General features: G+C 47.8%; 1 protein-coding gene across 1 annotated transcript in view; it reads right to left on the bottom strand.

Annotated features, from left to right (window-relative positions):
• Positions 1-765: 765 nt before the first annotated feature.
• LOC144111865 (nose resistant to fluoxetine protein 6-like) overlaps positions 766-15,903 on the bottom strand; it is a 52,558-nt gene continuing 37,420 nt past the window's right edge. The window contains exons 14-15 of the mRNA XM_077644891.1: positions 3,507-3,649; positions 766-1,403 (exon numbers count right to left, since the gene is read on the bottom strand). Of these exons, the coding sequence (XP_077501017.1) occupies positions 1,107-1,403; positions 3,507-3,649 (440 nt within the window). The 3' untranslated portion in view covers positions 766-1,106. The remainder of the gene's footprint in view (positions 1,404-3,506; positions 3,650-15,903) is intronic.

Consider the following 15,903-nt stretch of genomic DNA (forward strand, 5'->3'; position numbering starts at 1 on the left):
TGCTTACGAATAAACTTAGGGCACAAGGTGCGCTTACCTGTCCTTAGAAAAGGGTGTGCGGAAAAAGGCGACCTAATTGTTATCACTTTCCACCGGTATCCATGATTAGAAAACTGCATTAAAATTTAAAGCAGTACATGGTAATAAAATTCTTGAGTGCAAATAAAAGCAAAAGGGTGCACCTTTAAAAGCTGGAGCTCCAGCAGCGGTGACTGTTCATTTCTTGTTTACTTCTTTATTGTGCAAGCAGCATTAAAATCACTGAATCTTGCCTGCCCGTCGGGCTAAATACAATAAAATTCTCTTTTAGATTGGTCATTCAGCTCTTCATCATCAATATCACTGACTTTAAATTCTCGATAAAGTGCACGCCGACCTCATCACGCTCCTCTTGCCCACCGGCTGTTTTGGAACACCAGACAGCAATTTTTTCCTTGTCGTTCGTTTATTTTTACACTGGAGAGCAACTGGCTCATGGGAGTTCGCCATCATCGGCAAACAACCGTGAGTTTTCTGTGCAGTTTGAAAGCAAGCGCGATTGTATCTAGGATGCTCACTGAAGGAGCCCTATACATAACGCTGCCTTATTAGATAGCGTTGCTTTATGTGCTCAATATAGGATTTCTTGAACCGCCACCTCCAGGTCATGAATGTCGCCAATAGTCTTGGCAGATTCAGGGTGTCCGGGCTTGTCGGTAGTTCAGGGTCGCTGAAAGAGCCCAGAAAAGGCAAAGGCGAAGAAGTAGCACAGGAAAACGCAAGTGGTTACTTCCAACAAGATTTATTTGAAAGCACGTCAGGTTCCTACACACGGGAAGCGCCCATAACAACAAAAAAACCCTTCTCGTGGCCTCTAGGAAAGTGTGAATGTGACCACAAAAAAACAAAGACTACTCCAGCGTGGCTGCTTCATTGTCTCGATAAAAAGCTTCCTCTAATGCAGTCCCCAGAAGCAATTATATCCTTAAGCCACAAAAGGGCGGGATTTGTGATCCCATCTTTTATAACGGACTTTCAACGGCACTAAGGACATAGCACTTGCATTACTTTTCTCGAGAAGCATAGCGGTCCTGAGTTTGTTCATTACGATCTGTGCAACTAGAGATTCAGAGATGACACGTTGTCAGGTTCCCCTTTTCGTAATGCCACCCATTAGACGTCTTCTTGTCGTCGCTGTTTTCTAGCGAGGCTACCTTTTCAGCTCGCCGAGTCGGGGCTACCCTCGGTAATTTGTGTTCAGCACCATCAGCATGTGGCAGCACACCAATAGCCTCCTTGCTCATCCTTCTACGTAGTGGCTCGAAGATGAGTTTCTCCAGCTTTCCCGTCGGTGCCTCGCAGATGATGAACAGCAGGTAGCTGAGCAGGAAGCTCCAGACAAGTATAGTGAAGAAGAAGGACATCTGTCAATAAACGGAAGCAAGGCACAAAATGAATCAGTGCTTGAAATAACGGGAATTATAATTTGTTTCGTAAACACCTTAAGCATGCAGATGAGCGAGCCAAACATTGAGTTTGAAAGGTGCATGTGAATATCTCTCTAAAGGTTTCAGGCGCAACACTAGTGAACTGGTATCACCAAATATGCTATGGAACAAAAAAGTTTAGTTTAGCTGTTCCCAGTGTGTGCCACTTGAATGCAAGCAAGAGATTGTTCAGATAGCTTTTTTATTGCTTTTTTGAACTTTTTCGTTTGCGTTGAGCTTTTCGCAAGCTTGCCTAGCTCTGCTGTGTTTTTGCAGTAGCCGACGCAGGGCGGCAAGCTCACACTTCGGGTTTTTCGCGTCATTCGCGATTTCGCAAAACATCCCGAGCTCGCGCTTCAAACTTTTGGCGTCTACTGCTTTCCCGCCGCAACCCGAGCCCCCACTTTGGGGTCTTGACGCACCGCGCAGTTGTATACTCGACATTCCCCTTTTGTTGCATTCGCTTGCGACGTTGTACAGACTACCCCAGCTCCCCTTTGGCTTGCCGACGTTCCCAAGCGTTGCTTTGCTTCATACATTGCACTACTCAGCTGCCACAGCGACAATCCGGCACCGTTTGTGACATCAGTGCCGCTCCGTCGCTTCTGGCGAGGCGCCCTCTACCCATCTACGCAACTGCGTCGCTCTCTGCTCTGGTGCTCCAAATCTCCGCCGCTGCATCGTTGACCGCTCCGGCGACTGACTGAGCCGCATACGCAGTCCTTTCCCTTTCCCCTTCTGTTCCTCCTTTCTTGCTACGATTGCGCTCTGCCCTTCACGGTCGTGTTATGGTGGCGACACTAGACGCGAATGCGCAAGATCGTTCTTGTAACAGCTAGCGCTGTAAAAAAGCTAGTGCGCGCTGCCAGAGTCACACTCGCGCAGCACTGACGCTGGTGGCTCGAAGGGAGCAGGAACGCTCTATGAGTTATACCCATTTATTAGACTTATACTAGAGAAGATACACTAACGGTTTCATGAACCTAACAAAAGCGGGCAGGTGAAATTGTGGTATATAAATTCCCCCATCGCGCTGAAGGAAGCGCTAGAGCGCCGAGTTCTGGGAGCTCGCCAAACTGGGTCGGGTTTACTAACCAGTCACACTTGAGCATGTCGGAGAGCTAGGTGGTATTTTACTGTGTCCAGTCGGGAAATCGGAATTATAGAGTGCAGTTAAGAGCAAGTTTATGAACGGAATACAGGATTATGAATGCAACATATTGCAATTTTTTTTATCTGCGTACAGTATTTGCATTCAGCGTATAACTGACGCGCACAGCCCATTGTGCCCATTGAAAAGTGCACCGTTAGATCTTAGACAACGCGCCCGGGGTGAAAGTGAATTAAATATATCCGCGAACATCACATTGCATGAACCCTTGAAGGTCGGTATGCGCCTGTTCAGCCTATATTTCAAGACATTCAAGACATCTACTGAGTACCACCTTCTAGTGCCCTTTAGATGCTGCTGTGCGCCACATATTACGCGCTTACAATTTACGATGAATAATAGAAATATCGTTTCAATTGGAATATTTTAAATGTTTATTGGTTAATAGATGCATCTCGTATGCAGCGTACAACGTCGGCAGTCTGAAAGCTTCCAGGCAGCTTTCCTTTCTCTTTTGCCTTCCTCTCACCTCATTTTGCTCTGCTCACGGCAGTGCTAGTGGTGGACATATCACCAGTCACAAGCCAGTGCACGTTCTCTCTGTTTAAACTAATACACTCTCTCATGTACAACATAATTCATTACTTCCTGCGGTCATACGAAATATTTATTAACGCGGCATAGTAGGTGAGTGCAGTAAATTTTTCTCGCCTCGTTAGTGTCAGTATTCTAATAGATCAATAAACCTGATTTAAAAGAACACAATATACAGTAGCATTATAAACGAAACTTGGTTCTCAAAAGTCATGCGCGCGTACTGGTGAAGAAATTCAAAAAAAACGAATTCACGTCTCGACCTAAAATGGGCTCAATTTTTCACATGTGCATATCTGTTAACAAAAATAAAATATTTAGGTCAGGTTACTTACCACAAAAAAGTGCGAGAAGAACAACCTCTCCCTGGAGATGTGCAACCAAAGCTGTACAAAGGGCACGTGGATGATGTACACGCCGAAGGCTAGCCTGCTCAGGGGCGTGAAGAAGCTCCACGACAGGAACGTGTTTAAGAAGCCTGCGTTCGCGGAAAGACAGGTGGAAATACAAAAATGATTTCGTTTAATATAGTAAATAAAACAGAATACACATATGTATGAGCAGAGATGGTAAGAGAAAAGAGCACAGTCGTGTTAATGCATTTTCGAAGCACTCGCTGCAGTTGAAAGGGATACACTAGCGTCGTAAATTACTGTCCTTTCTAGATATACGAGAAGATACAGGGGTTATGAAAACACACATGGTGCACTGTGGAAATTAGGCCTGTAGTAATGTTTTCGAAGGACCTAAAAAAGCCTTCCTTCCACTTTACAGTCGTGAACAGCCGCGCTTCTGAAAATACCTATTCTTTTCAGTCGTATTTAAGAAAAAAGAAAGCCACTCGTAGACTGCCATCAAACCCTGTTTGATTTCCAATAGACGTGTGTTATTCAATGTGAATGGGATTTCGGTTCCTCCGTTGTGGGGCCGGTTGGATAAAATACAAAGAAGTGGCCATTTTATTGCAACGAGTGCTGGCGTCATCCCTCGGTGCGAAGGTGAGACGGCCATCAAGATGTCCTCCGTGCTGCTCGCATGGTCTTCGCCCGCGTTTACGTTCTCAGCAATAGATGGTGACATTGCGCCTACCATTTAGAATTGACTAAACGAACAAGAAATGAGCACAACTACGATAATAAACAAAGACCAGCTCCTAATTCCATCGCTGTGCAAAATCAGAGCGAGAGGCTCAGTCGACAGACACGTTTACAGCTGTCTTCCAGAGTGAGAGTACGCACATTCTGTAAGTAGACGTGATTTTGCCTTGCCATTGATTACTTAAAAAAGATGTTAAGAATTATATGGCACAACTGGAGCGCTAAAGCGGTTTGTAATTGACCTCTAAGGCGCCCTAATTTTTCTCAGACTGCGACACCTGAAGCCCTTGTTAAAATCCACTTAATGACACCGCACATGTAACATCGACTACATTACCTATATAGATTTGCGCTCTCGGGCATGTTGTAACAAAGCACAGTTATTAGAAAGATGAGGATTTCGCCTCAGGATGTGAGTACCTTTTTAGAGTGTACTGCACGTTCATGTGGGCAAAAAAGGAAAAAGCAACTAGGCACCATTTCTGGTGACTACGCTGGGTAATTGTAGCTCATTCTCCTGGGGCCATATTCTGTACGCTGTCCATTCTTCATTGCCCATTTCACGTCCATTTGGTCCTCTGTGAATGGTCATTCAGATATACCCTCCGCTTTCAAGCGTCCATGGGGTGCGACCCGACCATTGAGCTGTTGGCGACTGGACACCACCATCGGCTGCGATTGGCTGCTGTATACAGCTATAGTGGTGAGGTGCATCGCAGCGCTCTGTCAACAGCAGGTGATTGGTCCTGACCTCCGGTTGCCATTGGCTGCGATAGGCGGCCAATGGTGACGTCCGGTCGCCCACATCCAATGGCTGTGTCGCATCCCACAGACGCTTAAAAAACGCGGGCATATCTGAATAACCAATGACCGAGGACCAAATGGACACGAAATTGACAACTGGAAATGCACAGCTTTAGAATACTGACTCTGCTCCTCAAAGAAGAAGGCAATTGGTGGCATTCACACCGTCTTAGTGTCGTGATGAATCGCATGAGGAGTTTGCTGTGAATTATGGTTATTTCCGAACATTTTATTATTTTCGCCGGTCTTGTCAATTTTTCATTCCATGCGGCGTGTCTAGTTTCTTGTCCATCTTGCCACTGAATGTATTGGCGCTGCGAACTAATTAAGACTTCGACTGCTTCGGGCATCGACATGACGGGCAGCAGCGAGTATAAAAAGCTTTCTTCCTGATGCAAGGTTTCTCTCTTTAAAAGTGTCATAACGGCTGTGCATATCGTCCTTCCACCTTTCGGAAAAAAGTTAAAGAAGCATTTTACAGGAGTATGTAGCTTCCTGAACAGCAGGAGGGCAACGAAATCCGGTCCGGGCATGGCGACTTTTGTGCAGCATTGCTCAGCTTTGTGCAGGTTGTTGGGGACGAGGGGTCCTTGAGTGAGCTGACTCAGCGCCGCAGGTCCCTTTTCCGAATGACGTTGTCGGACTTGGTTATGAAGGAAACTGTACAGAGGGTTTATTTTACATATTTTACAAGATTTTGGAACCCATTAGAGGGTGATGGGGGAAGGTCGGAGGATCTGAGAAGATCTGAGGATGATCGAGGATTCGTTCCTCACTGCACTCGTCGTCCGGTTTAAAAAGGGTCCGGTCCCTAGGATTCCCCAGGTTCGAGGAGGTCTTCGCCAGGTTGGGCGTGGCCTAACTTGCGTTGTCGTACACACATACACCACTTCACATAGGGACACGCCTCCGTCACATGCCTCGCCGGAGAGAGAGGGTGCCGCTGGACAATCGGCCCCAGCAGAGAGAGCGTTGTCTTCGCGTCCGAACGACAGTTCTCACGCTGTCAAGTCGGACACGTCTTCCGGGAAGTCCGAATGGGCGAGACGCCGGCGAGCAGGCACAGTTGAAGGGGTGAGTCACCCCTGCTCGGTTCTGGCGGTCGCTAACTGCCTCCGTGCCGCACGGTCGATCTTCCGGGAACAATGTTGTTTACAAACGGCAGTGGAATCCTCCGTCTCGAATCCAATAAACCACGCGAGGACCGGCCGTGGGAACCAAGTTGCCTATCGCCGTGCAGTGACCCCGGTTGCAGGTGTCCGGACCGAATACGCAGCTGAATCAGACCACCGGCTGTCGCCAGAAACCTTACAGCTCCTCCGCGGCCCGAAAAATCTCGAATGTCCAGCGTTGACGACCGCTGGGCAGGAAGAGATGAGATGGCGTCCGTGTTGGTCCCCTGGATTGCAATATCATCGCCCCCAAGGCAGAACCCAAAGCACCACCAACAAAGGAAAGCGCAGGTGGGACGTTCCAAACGGCAAAGCACTGCCCCACCCGCAAGCGCTCGGACTTCGCCAAAGAATCACCAGGCTTCTTCCATTGACAACAACACACGTTTAAAAAATTGTGTTCACATTTGGGTTAATTTTGTGCCGATTGAGCGTGAAACATCCCCTTTTGAAACTGCCACAGCCGGATTACTCGGAACAAAGTAAAAAAAAAACTCACACAGGAGGAGATTCCTCTTAGTTCTCCCGCTTACATCAGTCTGCTCAAGCAATCAGCCTTTCCGTGCAGTTTCCCCTTCTTATAACGCACCGAGAAATTGTACTGTTGGAGAGCCAGACTCCATCTGAGCAAGCAACCATTTTTGGGGGACATCTGTCGCAGCCACGTTAAAGGACAATGGTCAATCTCAAATACAAAGTTTGCTCCGTACAGGTAACACGACAACTTCTGTGCTTCCCAAACTAAACACGCGCACTCTTTTTCGGAAGTGCTGTACGCTTCCTCTCTACTGGTCAGTTTGCGGCTGATGTACAGAACAGGGTGTTCTTCATGGTCGTAGCCAACTTGGCTTAAGACAGCACCCAGCCCTCTATCACTGGAATCACACTGGACTATGAACTCTTTCCCATAGTCAGGGGTCTAATGAAGGGTCGGGACACGAGTGCTTCCTTCAGGCTTTTGAAGGCGTTTTCTTTTTGGTTATCCCAACTTTCGTTAGTAGGTGCTCCCTTTCGCAAGGCGTCAGTTAAGGGACTAGCCCGCTGTGAGTAGCTAGGAATATATCGCTGGTAGTGCCCAACTAATCCAAAAATGAGCGAATGTCCGTTTTCGTCCGTGGTTCCGGAAATGCTGCGATCGGGGCAATCTTTAATTCGGATGGGCTCCTAGTTCCCTGGCCTACAACGTGGCCCAAGTACGTCACCTGTGCGCAACCAAATCTACACTTTTCTGCCTTCAGTGTCAGTCCAGCCTGTCATAAACTGGAAAACAAGGTCCTTAGGTGTTCTACATGCTCTTGCCAGGTTTCCGAAAAAATTGCCACATCGTCTAAATAAGGGAGTGCAAAGCACTGCATGTCCTTCAGTACGATGTGCATGAGTTTCGAGAAGCTGTAGGGGGCATTCTTAAACCGAAAACTAAGCATTAAGGGTCGAAAGGTGCCCGCTGGGGAGATGAAAGTGGCATACCTGCTCGTCCTTTCTGAGAGGGGAACTTGCCAATATCCTCGTACGAGATCGAGGGTGGAAATGAATTTCGCGCCGCTCAACCTTTCTATCCTTTCCTCTATGTTGGAAATCGGGTATAGCTGATCCCTGGTAATTGTATTCAGCTTTCTATAATCCACGCAGGGACGGGGATCTTTCCCTGGGGCCTCAACAAGAATTAGCGGTGAGGTATAGTCACTTTCTGCTGGCTCTACAACCACTAACTCCAACATGCACTGAATTTCCGCGTCCATTATTTCTTTTTGCCGCGGTGATACCCTGTAGGGTTTCGACCGTACCGGCTCATCAGAGGTGAGCTCGATTTCGTGTCTCAGGAGGTGTGTCTTTCCCGGGCGACTGCTAAACAGGTAAGCGAATTCGCTCAACAACTGCTTTAGCGTGTCGACCTGTGTCCCGCTTAGGAAATCTGCATTCACGGAGTGAGCCAGAATGTTCTCCACGTTGTCACTAGCGTCAGCACCTCCCTTCCAACCCTGACTCTCGCTGTCCAGCTCTTCTGGTTCATTTAGAGTCAGATTGACGATCCCGCTGCGTTCCACGAACGGCTTCATCAGATTACAATGATAGATTCTCACCTGCTTTCCCCTGCCTGGAAGCCTTAGCGCGTAATTCGTCTCCGAAAGTTTTTGGAACACTCCTACTGGACCATCCCAGTGAACTTCCAGCTTGTTTTTTTTTTCGATGGCCGGAGGATCATCACGCGATCGCCCGCGGTGAAACCTCGAAGGCGCGCGTTTTTGTCATAATAGACCTTGGCGGCCTCCTGGGCAGGTTTCATATTTCGATTTACTAATTTCTTCGTGTTGTTAAGGCGGTCCAGTAGGTGAAGCACGTACTCAACCACTGTCTGGTTCTCTCCTGTCCTTTCCCACATTTCTCTCAGCATTCGGAGGGGAGAGCGGAGGGCTCTTGCATACACGAGTTCAGCTGGGGTAAACCCCGTAGCTTCATGGGGGACTGTTCGTAAAGCGAAAAGTGTGGCCGGTAGACAATCCTCCCAGTCTGCTTTATGCTCATAACAAAGAGCACGTAGCACCCGCTTCAGCACCGAATGCCATTTCTCTACACTGTTGGACTGCGGATGGTACACCGAGCTGTGTAACAATCTTATTCCCCATCTTTCTAGGAATGTGGTCGTCAAGGCGCTTGTAAAGACCGTCGCCTGATCGGCTTGGATTTCGGCCGGAAATCCTATTCTCGCGAACACTGACAAAAGGGCGTCGACTATTTCTGTGGAGCTCAAGTGCTTCAACGGAATTGCTTCGGGAAATTTTGTGGCGGGACATAGCATAGTAAGCAAGTACTTATAGCCTGATTTCGTTGTAGGCAAAGTGCCTACTGTGTCTATTACAAGCCGGCGAAAGGGTTCCGAGATCAATGGAACAATTTTCAGTGGAGCCTTCCATGTCTCTCCCGGCTTGCCCACGCGCTGGCACGCATCGCATGATTTTACGTAGCGTTCTTCATCTTTGAAACAACCCGGCCAATAATATTCCATTAATAGCCGCTTCTTTGTTTTATTGATTCCCAGATGTCCTGCCCAGCCATTTTCGTGGCAGAGACTCAGAATGTCCGATCTGTATTTTTCGGGCACGACCAGCTGATCAAATGCTTTGCCTTTTCTGTCCTGGTAGTGTCGGTATAGTAAGCCTCCCTTCTCATGCATCGTTATGTTGCGTCTCGCGATGCCCTCTTTAGCTGTAAGGTGCAGTCTTTCCAAAGTGGGATCCTGCTTCCGTTCTTTTATTAGGGACTCCCTGTTCACCTGCAGAAGGCGATCAAAACTGCGCGATGTTGGAGATAAAACGGATCCTTCAGCGTTTTCTGATTCCTCTACCGACTTAGTGGTTGAAGTCCCTCGTCGCTCATTTGCTCGGTCAGCTGTCTGGATTTCATTCCTCGTTGGTTTCCTTCCCTCCTCATTTGATTGCAACGATATGCTGGCTGGTGCGTCTCTGGCTACCTGAGGTTCGGGAATCTGACTTAGCTGAGATGCGAGCTGACGAGTTTTCGATCTTGTGAAAGCTTGTATCACCCCGCTTCCGAGTTTCTGGCCTCTCTCGCGTAGCAATTGGTCTGATCGATTTGAGAAGAGGTAAGGATATTGAAGTGGCACGGCCTTCGAAACTGCGGCCTCAGTGATTAGCTCTCCAAACGGTCCACAAATTCTCACTCTAGCTATGGGAAGGCATACACTGTGTTCTTCTACTGCCTGTTTTATCCACAAGACTTCTCCCGCAAAATCGTCCACTGACACGTAAGACGGGTGGACAACGTCCATCGTCGCGGCGCTATCTCGAAGCACCCTGCACGGTTTCGCGTTAACGTGCAGCTCGTGCAGGTATGGCTTAAGGAGCTCTATATTCTCGGCGTTATCCTCGACGCACGAGAACACCAAACGTTGCTTTGTACACTTGGCTGCAAAGTGCCCGACACCATTGCAGTTGTAGCAACGAAATGGCCTACTAGCCTCAAACTCTTTTTTCGCGGCTTTGTCAGCTCCCTGTCTCTTCGCCTGTTCTTCAAGCTTTTCTGGCGCTACCTTCGTTGCCTCCGATTGCTCCGAACTTCTAGCACTTCGAGTCTTTCTGCAAGGCCCTTTTTTCGCATCGCGTTTCGAGCGTGTGACCCACCCTCTTCAGTGCTCAAGCTTCTGCGCGAAACGTACTCCTCTGCTAGCTCAGCTGCCCTTTCAACTGTGTCGACTTTTTCCCTGTCTTGAACCCACAGTTTCACCACTTGGGGAATGCTTCGGTAAAATTGCTCAAGGCAAAAACACTCGATGATTTTGCTTTCACAAATCTCGGCTCCTTTTAGCCACTCTAGCAGATTCGTCTTTAGGCCATACGCGAAATCCGGATAGCCCTCGCTATCGTTTTTCATTGCGTTCCTGAATCGCTGTCGGAAAGCTTCGGCTGACAGCCGGTACCTTTTTAGCAGGCTGGCTTTGACGTTTTCGTAGTCAGCTGCGTCTTGTGTGCTAAGTCTCGCTATGACTTCAGCTACTTCACATGGCAAGAGTGCCACAAGCCGTTGCGGCCATGTACTGCGAGCAAAGTTCTCCCTTTCGCAAGTTCTCTCAATGTTTCCCAGGTAAAATCCTATGTCCCTTCCACTTTCATAGGGCTGCATGAATCTGTTCATTCTATATGATTGTACATAGCTTACTCTTTCAGGAGACCCGGCTCTCGTACTGTCGCCTTTTTTCGATTTTCGCTTTCAAGCTGCAATCGCTTTACATTTCTTTCTTTTTCAGCTTCCCACTTTTGCCGTTCTTTCTCTTTTTCCCATTCCGCTTCCCTTTTTCTTTTTTCTTCCTGTACCAAATTCCACGTATCTACCAGCTGATCGTCATCTACGTGTTTTTTAATTGTCTTGCATATTTAAAGTTTTGTAATTTTTTCCTGTACTTCTATTGACAGTTCCTCGCATAACAACAGCAAGTCCGACTTTGACAATTTCATAAGGTCCATGACAACGCTTTCTCCGCTTTGGCAATGCTATCTTCAAAATGTCGTGAGATTACCCTTTCTCAATTGACATACACTTCCCAGTGATTCTAGATTATTCTCTCAACATCTGAAGCCTGGCGAATCCTATAGCAAAATGCCGAAACGCTTACCGGTTGAGAAAGCACAATGTCGCACGGTCCATCCCAGCTGCTGCCAACCAGTTGTTGGGGACGAGGGGTCCTTGAGTGAGCTGACTCTTTCAGCGCCGCAGGTCCCTTCTCCGAATGACGTTGTCGGACTTGGTTATGAAGGAAACTGTACAGGTGGTTTATTTTACATATTTTACGAGATTTTGGAACCCATTGGAGGGTGATGGGGGAAGGTCTGAGGATCTGAGAAGATCTGAGGATGATCGAGGATTCCTTCCTCACGGCACTCGTCGTCCGGTTTAAAAAGGGTCTGGTCCCTAGGATTCCCCAGGTTCGAGGAGGTCTTCGCCAGGTTGGGCGTGGCCTAACTTGCGGTGTCGTACACACGCACACACCACTTCACATAGGGACACGCCCCCGTCACATGCCTCGCCGGAGAGAGAGGGTGCCGCTGGACAATCGCCCCCACCAGAGAGAGCGTTGTCTTCGCGTCCGAACGACAGTTCTCCCGCTGTCAAGTCGGACACGTCTTCCGGGAAGTCCGAATGGGCGAGGCGCCGGCCAGCAGGCACAGTTGAAGGGGTGAGTCACCCCTGCTCAGTACTGGCGGTCGCTAACTGCCTCCGTGCCGCACGGTCGATCTACCGGGAACAATGTTGTTTACAAACGGCAGTGGAATCTTCCGTCTCGAATCCAATAAACCACGCGAGGACCGGCCGTGCGAACCAAGATGCCTATCGCCGTGCAGTGACCCTGGTTGCAGGTGTCCGGGCCGAATACGCAGCTGAATCAGACCACCGGCTGTCGCCAGAAATCTTACAAGGTTCGCATCCTTTCAACACATGCTCTAAGGCCCCACTGTGAGTTCAATTGTGCTCTTAATTTCTGTTAGTGTTCTGCACTGTGTGACGCTGTTCCAAGCCGCGAATTTATGAAAGGCACATTCGACTTCGGCACTTGTGTAATACAAGCTGAAGCGTACATAACCTCCTAAAAACATTGATGGCCTGCAAACTAACAAGCAATAGACCTTTTGGGTGCAAATTTCACAAAACTTTTTTATTGCATCGAAATTCTTAGCTTGAGTACTTTAAGCCAACGTGAATTTCTCATATTTCGTTTTATCGAATGCGCAAGTTTTGAAATAACGATTATTAGAGGGGTTATTGGACGATTTTGTGAACACCGTAAAAAGCTTGCGGCGTGTTAAGGTGGTGTCATCGTGAAGATTACACGCAGCAAGAAATGCAGAAAGGCTCAAAAGTTGGCTCTACCCTTCCATAAATTTGTGTCCCTTCAGTTCTTATTGTTTAGTAATATAATAATAAAAGTATTATTAATTTTTATTGCCCTTCGAATTTTCATGTACACATTTTTTACCACACGTATGTATAGAGTGCTTGTGGGTGGGTAGGCAGGTCAGCGGGTATGTACCAGGCAAGCATGTATCATTTAAAGAAATCATCAGAACAAGAGTCAACTCGGGTATGAAGCAAGATTTTATTACATTTGTAACAAAAGCAAACAATCAACAGGAAACAAAGAAAAGGAGCAGGCAGTTTCCCAATAAAAAAGTCCAACAAGCATTCAGAAGAATCTAATTGGAGTAGATCCATGAAGCGGTGTCGGTCCACATCGAATGCATACTTTTAAAGATTGGTCCATTGTTAATGTCGCTTTCTTTTCATTCGTAGTCCCTTCTGCAGACTCCAGTCCTACTAAACCCTATTAACTCTGCCAGCTAAGTTCATACATACTTTTATTCCAGGCAGCCACTATCGGAGATTCTCAAGCAAGGAAATAAACATGACGTTTTAAGCAGTGGTCTTTTATATCTTGCCGGTTTGTAATCTTTAAGGAAAAAAGGAAGAAAAAACGGACCGTGGTGAATTGACAAGCAAATATTCGACGTATCTCGACACACGCAGCAGATGTCAAGCACGGATTTGCGGCGTTCGAAGGTCGCCATAGCCGCTCAGGTTTTTACTGCAGGCGCCATAAAACTACAGCCTGCGGAGTTGTTCCAACCGCGTCGGGGCGGGTCACAACCCAACCACGGGTGCACGGCCCCAAGCCCGCGCGGCGACCACGCACGAAACCTGGTCTCGCGCATCCATCGCGTCAGACTTTTTATTGGCAATTATTTTCGACTAGCACTCGATCATGCTAGAAAACTGTTTCTGTTTTCAGTTCGCTCATTTTGACGGATCGGACCTGCAGCCGCAAGCAATTTGTTACACTTCAAAGATGAAGTACGTGAGATCTAAGTAAAGATCCAATTTGTCTGATGAATACTTGAAGCCTCTGCTAATTATGCGCACAATAGGTTTGTAGCCACGGTTCACATCAGCTGCACTGTTCGCATTACACCTCTCCTTTGTGCTTCTCTGTCTCCCTTGAAGGGAATATCTTTGTACTGACATTCCTACGGAGCTAGCAACCACAAGACGCCGCGCATATTTGGACATTTCATTTCTGCTCATATGGCCGCGTATTTATATTGTGTGCGTTTTGCATTTCTAAAAATATTAATTTCTGTTTGTGTTACTAGCTATTTGTACATTTGTGTCCATAGGTTGTGTACTGCCCAGAGAAGTTGAATTGAAATATTAAATATAAATAAAAGGTTGCCATTTATGCCGTAGGTCTGTGTTTTATATTATTGTACTTTTTCAACTTTATCTGCTTGATAAATCTAAAATTTCTAAAACCTAAAGCATTGATAAGTCTGAATTGCATAAGTCTTGCCGAAAAGTTGGGAGAACCCTGGTCTATATAGTGCTGCTGAGCACCACTCAAGTCCGACAGAACTGTAATCGGTAGTACGCGGGGCATCTAATGCCACGGGCAGTCTAACCGCGGTTAAGCTTAACAGTGGTTAGAGAACTGAAATTATCGCGAATCGCAGCTCGCCGATGTCACACGGCTGTCCTCGGTTCTTGGTTAGCGCAGCCAATGGCCGCTTGGGTGGAACAAACTAAGTGAGAAGATCATCGGCAGAGCGAGGCTACATTTTCAGATATCTTTGTTATTTACAACGCAGTATCTAGAGTGCCGTTCGACAGTGCCACCCGTTGATAGCACTGCCTCAATCATCATACGCCACCGCGCCTCCCACAAGCCGTCCGCGCCAAGCAAACACGTTGCTGGCGGTTTAGCATTGCTAAGCACGAAGTACTTTGCGAAAGCACAGTTTTTCGCAGGTGGACACCACCGCAGCTTACCTGAAAGCACGATTGAGGTGTCCGCTGACACAGGGTGCCAGTTATGCGCGTGTTCAACTTTTGCATCGTCAATGAAAATTCACCTAGTGCACACCGGCGGCCTATGCTCCAGTACCAGGTTTGTGCATCAATGTTGCCAACGTCAACGCGTATTCCTCAAGTGCTGTGTATCTGCCGCAACGTGTTCCACACCAACGCATGCAACGCACATCTCTCCGCCACCAGATAGCTCAAAGCGCGAATAAGTTTGACAGTAGTATTTGCGATGAACAACACCACGTGCAATGCACTGCGCAAGAGGGTGTTGCAGTTCAACACGAGGTGTGTGCGGTCGAATCACCGCGATCGTCGAAATCTTTGTTTCGTGGGCAGTGCGCTTTCTTGTGGGGAGTATATGCTGCCCTATAGAAGAGCAGCCTAGCTGTCTCCCCTGACAAGATGCATGTGTGTGCCTCCCAGAGTATTGATGTAAGGGAAGGTGGGGACGTGCAGGGGTATGGTGGGACCGTATTACACAGCCTGGTATTTTGAGGCATACGCACTCAGATTTTTCTTTTCCGCACTATATCCATGCAATAAAGAAAAAACGCTGCGGCGATAGCCTATAGGGCTCTCGCGCTGCGGCCTGCGAAGCTTACCTGTCCGCTCAACCGTGGGTTTGACTCTCAGTCAGGGATATTTATTTGATTTATTTTATTTGTTACTTTCCCTTGGCACAAACCCGCAAACACCGCAAACGTGCAAACATACCAAGATCTTGCTCAGGGTTGACCCATCGAAATAGTACCTTCGCACTCAAAGGGTTGTCCCAATAAATAATAAGCCCTGGGATAAAAGAATGTCAAAAAGGAATTCTTCTTAAGGACGGCTGACCCGTATCGAGAAGCTGGTTGCAGTGAGAACTGCGATACTAGCAAGTTTCTCCTCACAGCTGCATAGTATGGCGGCCAAAGGCGCGCCGCGGCTCGCCAGGTCTGCTTGTGCGCTAGCGCCCCTGCTACGGCGTCGCTGGAATAGACCACATCTTTATTTTAGTACGAGACAGTGGGGCTGACAGCAGACGTTTTTAGCATACCGGAGACGTGCTACCGGAGACATATACCGGTTTACCAGACCCCTCTTGCGCACGCGCAGTGGCCCCCCTCATCCCAACAATGTCCCTGCGCATGCGCAAGAGGGGTCCGGTAAACCGGTATACATCTCCGATAGTACGTCTCTGGTACGCTAAAAACGTCTACTAAAACTATGCCATGAGTAGAACGTTTGCTATCGCGCTAACGAATTGCAAAGCGCTGTCCGCTGTAGCTTCCATATGAAACCAATTATGC

The sequence above is a fragment of the Amblyomma americanum genome, unplaced genomic scaffold (assembly GCF_052857255.1).
Source record: "Amblyomma americanum isolate KBUSLIRL-KWMA unplaced genomic scaffold, ASM5285725v1 scaffold_12, whole genome shotgun sequence".
NCBI classification, from domain to species: domain Eukaryota; kingdom Metazoa; phylum Arthropoda; class Arachnida; order Ixodida; family Ixodidae; genus Amblyomma; species Amblyomma americanum.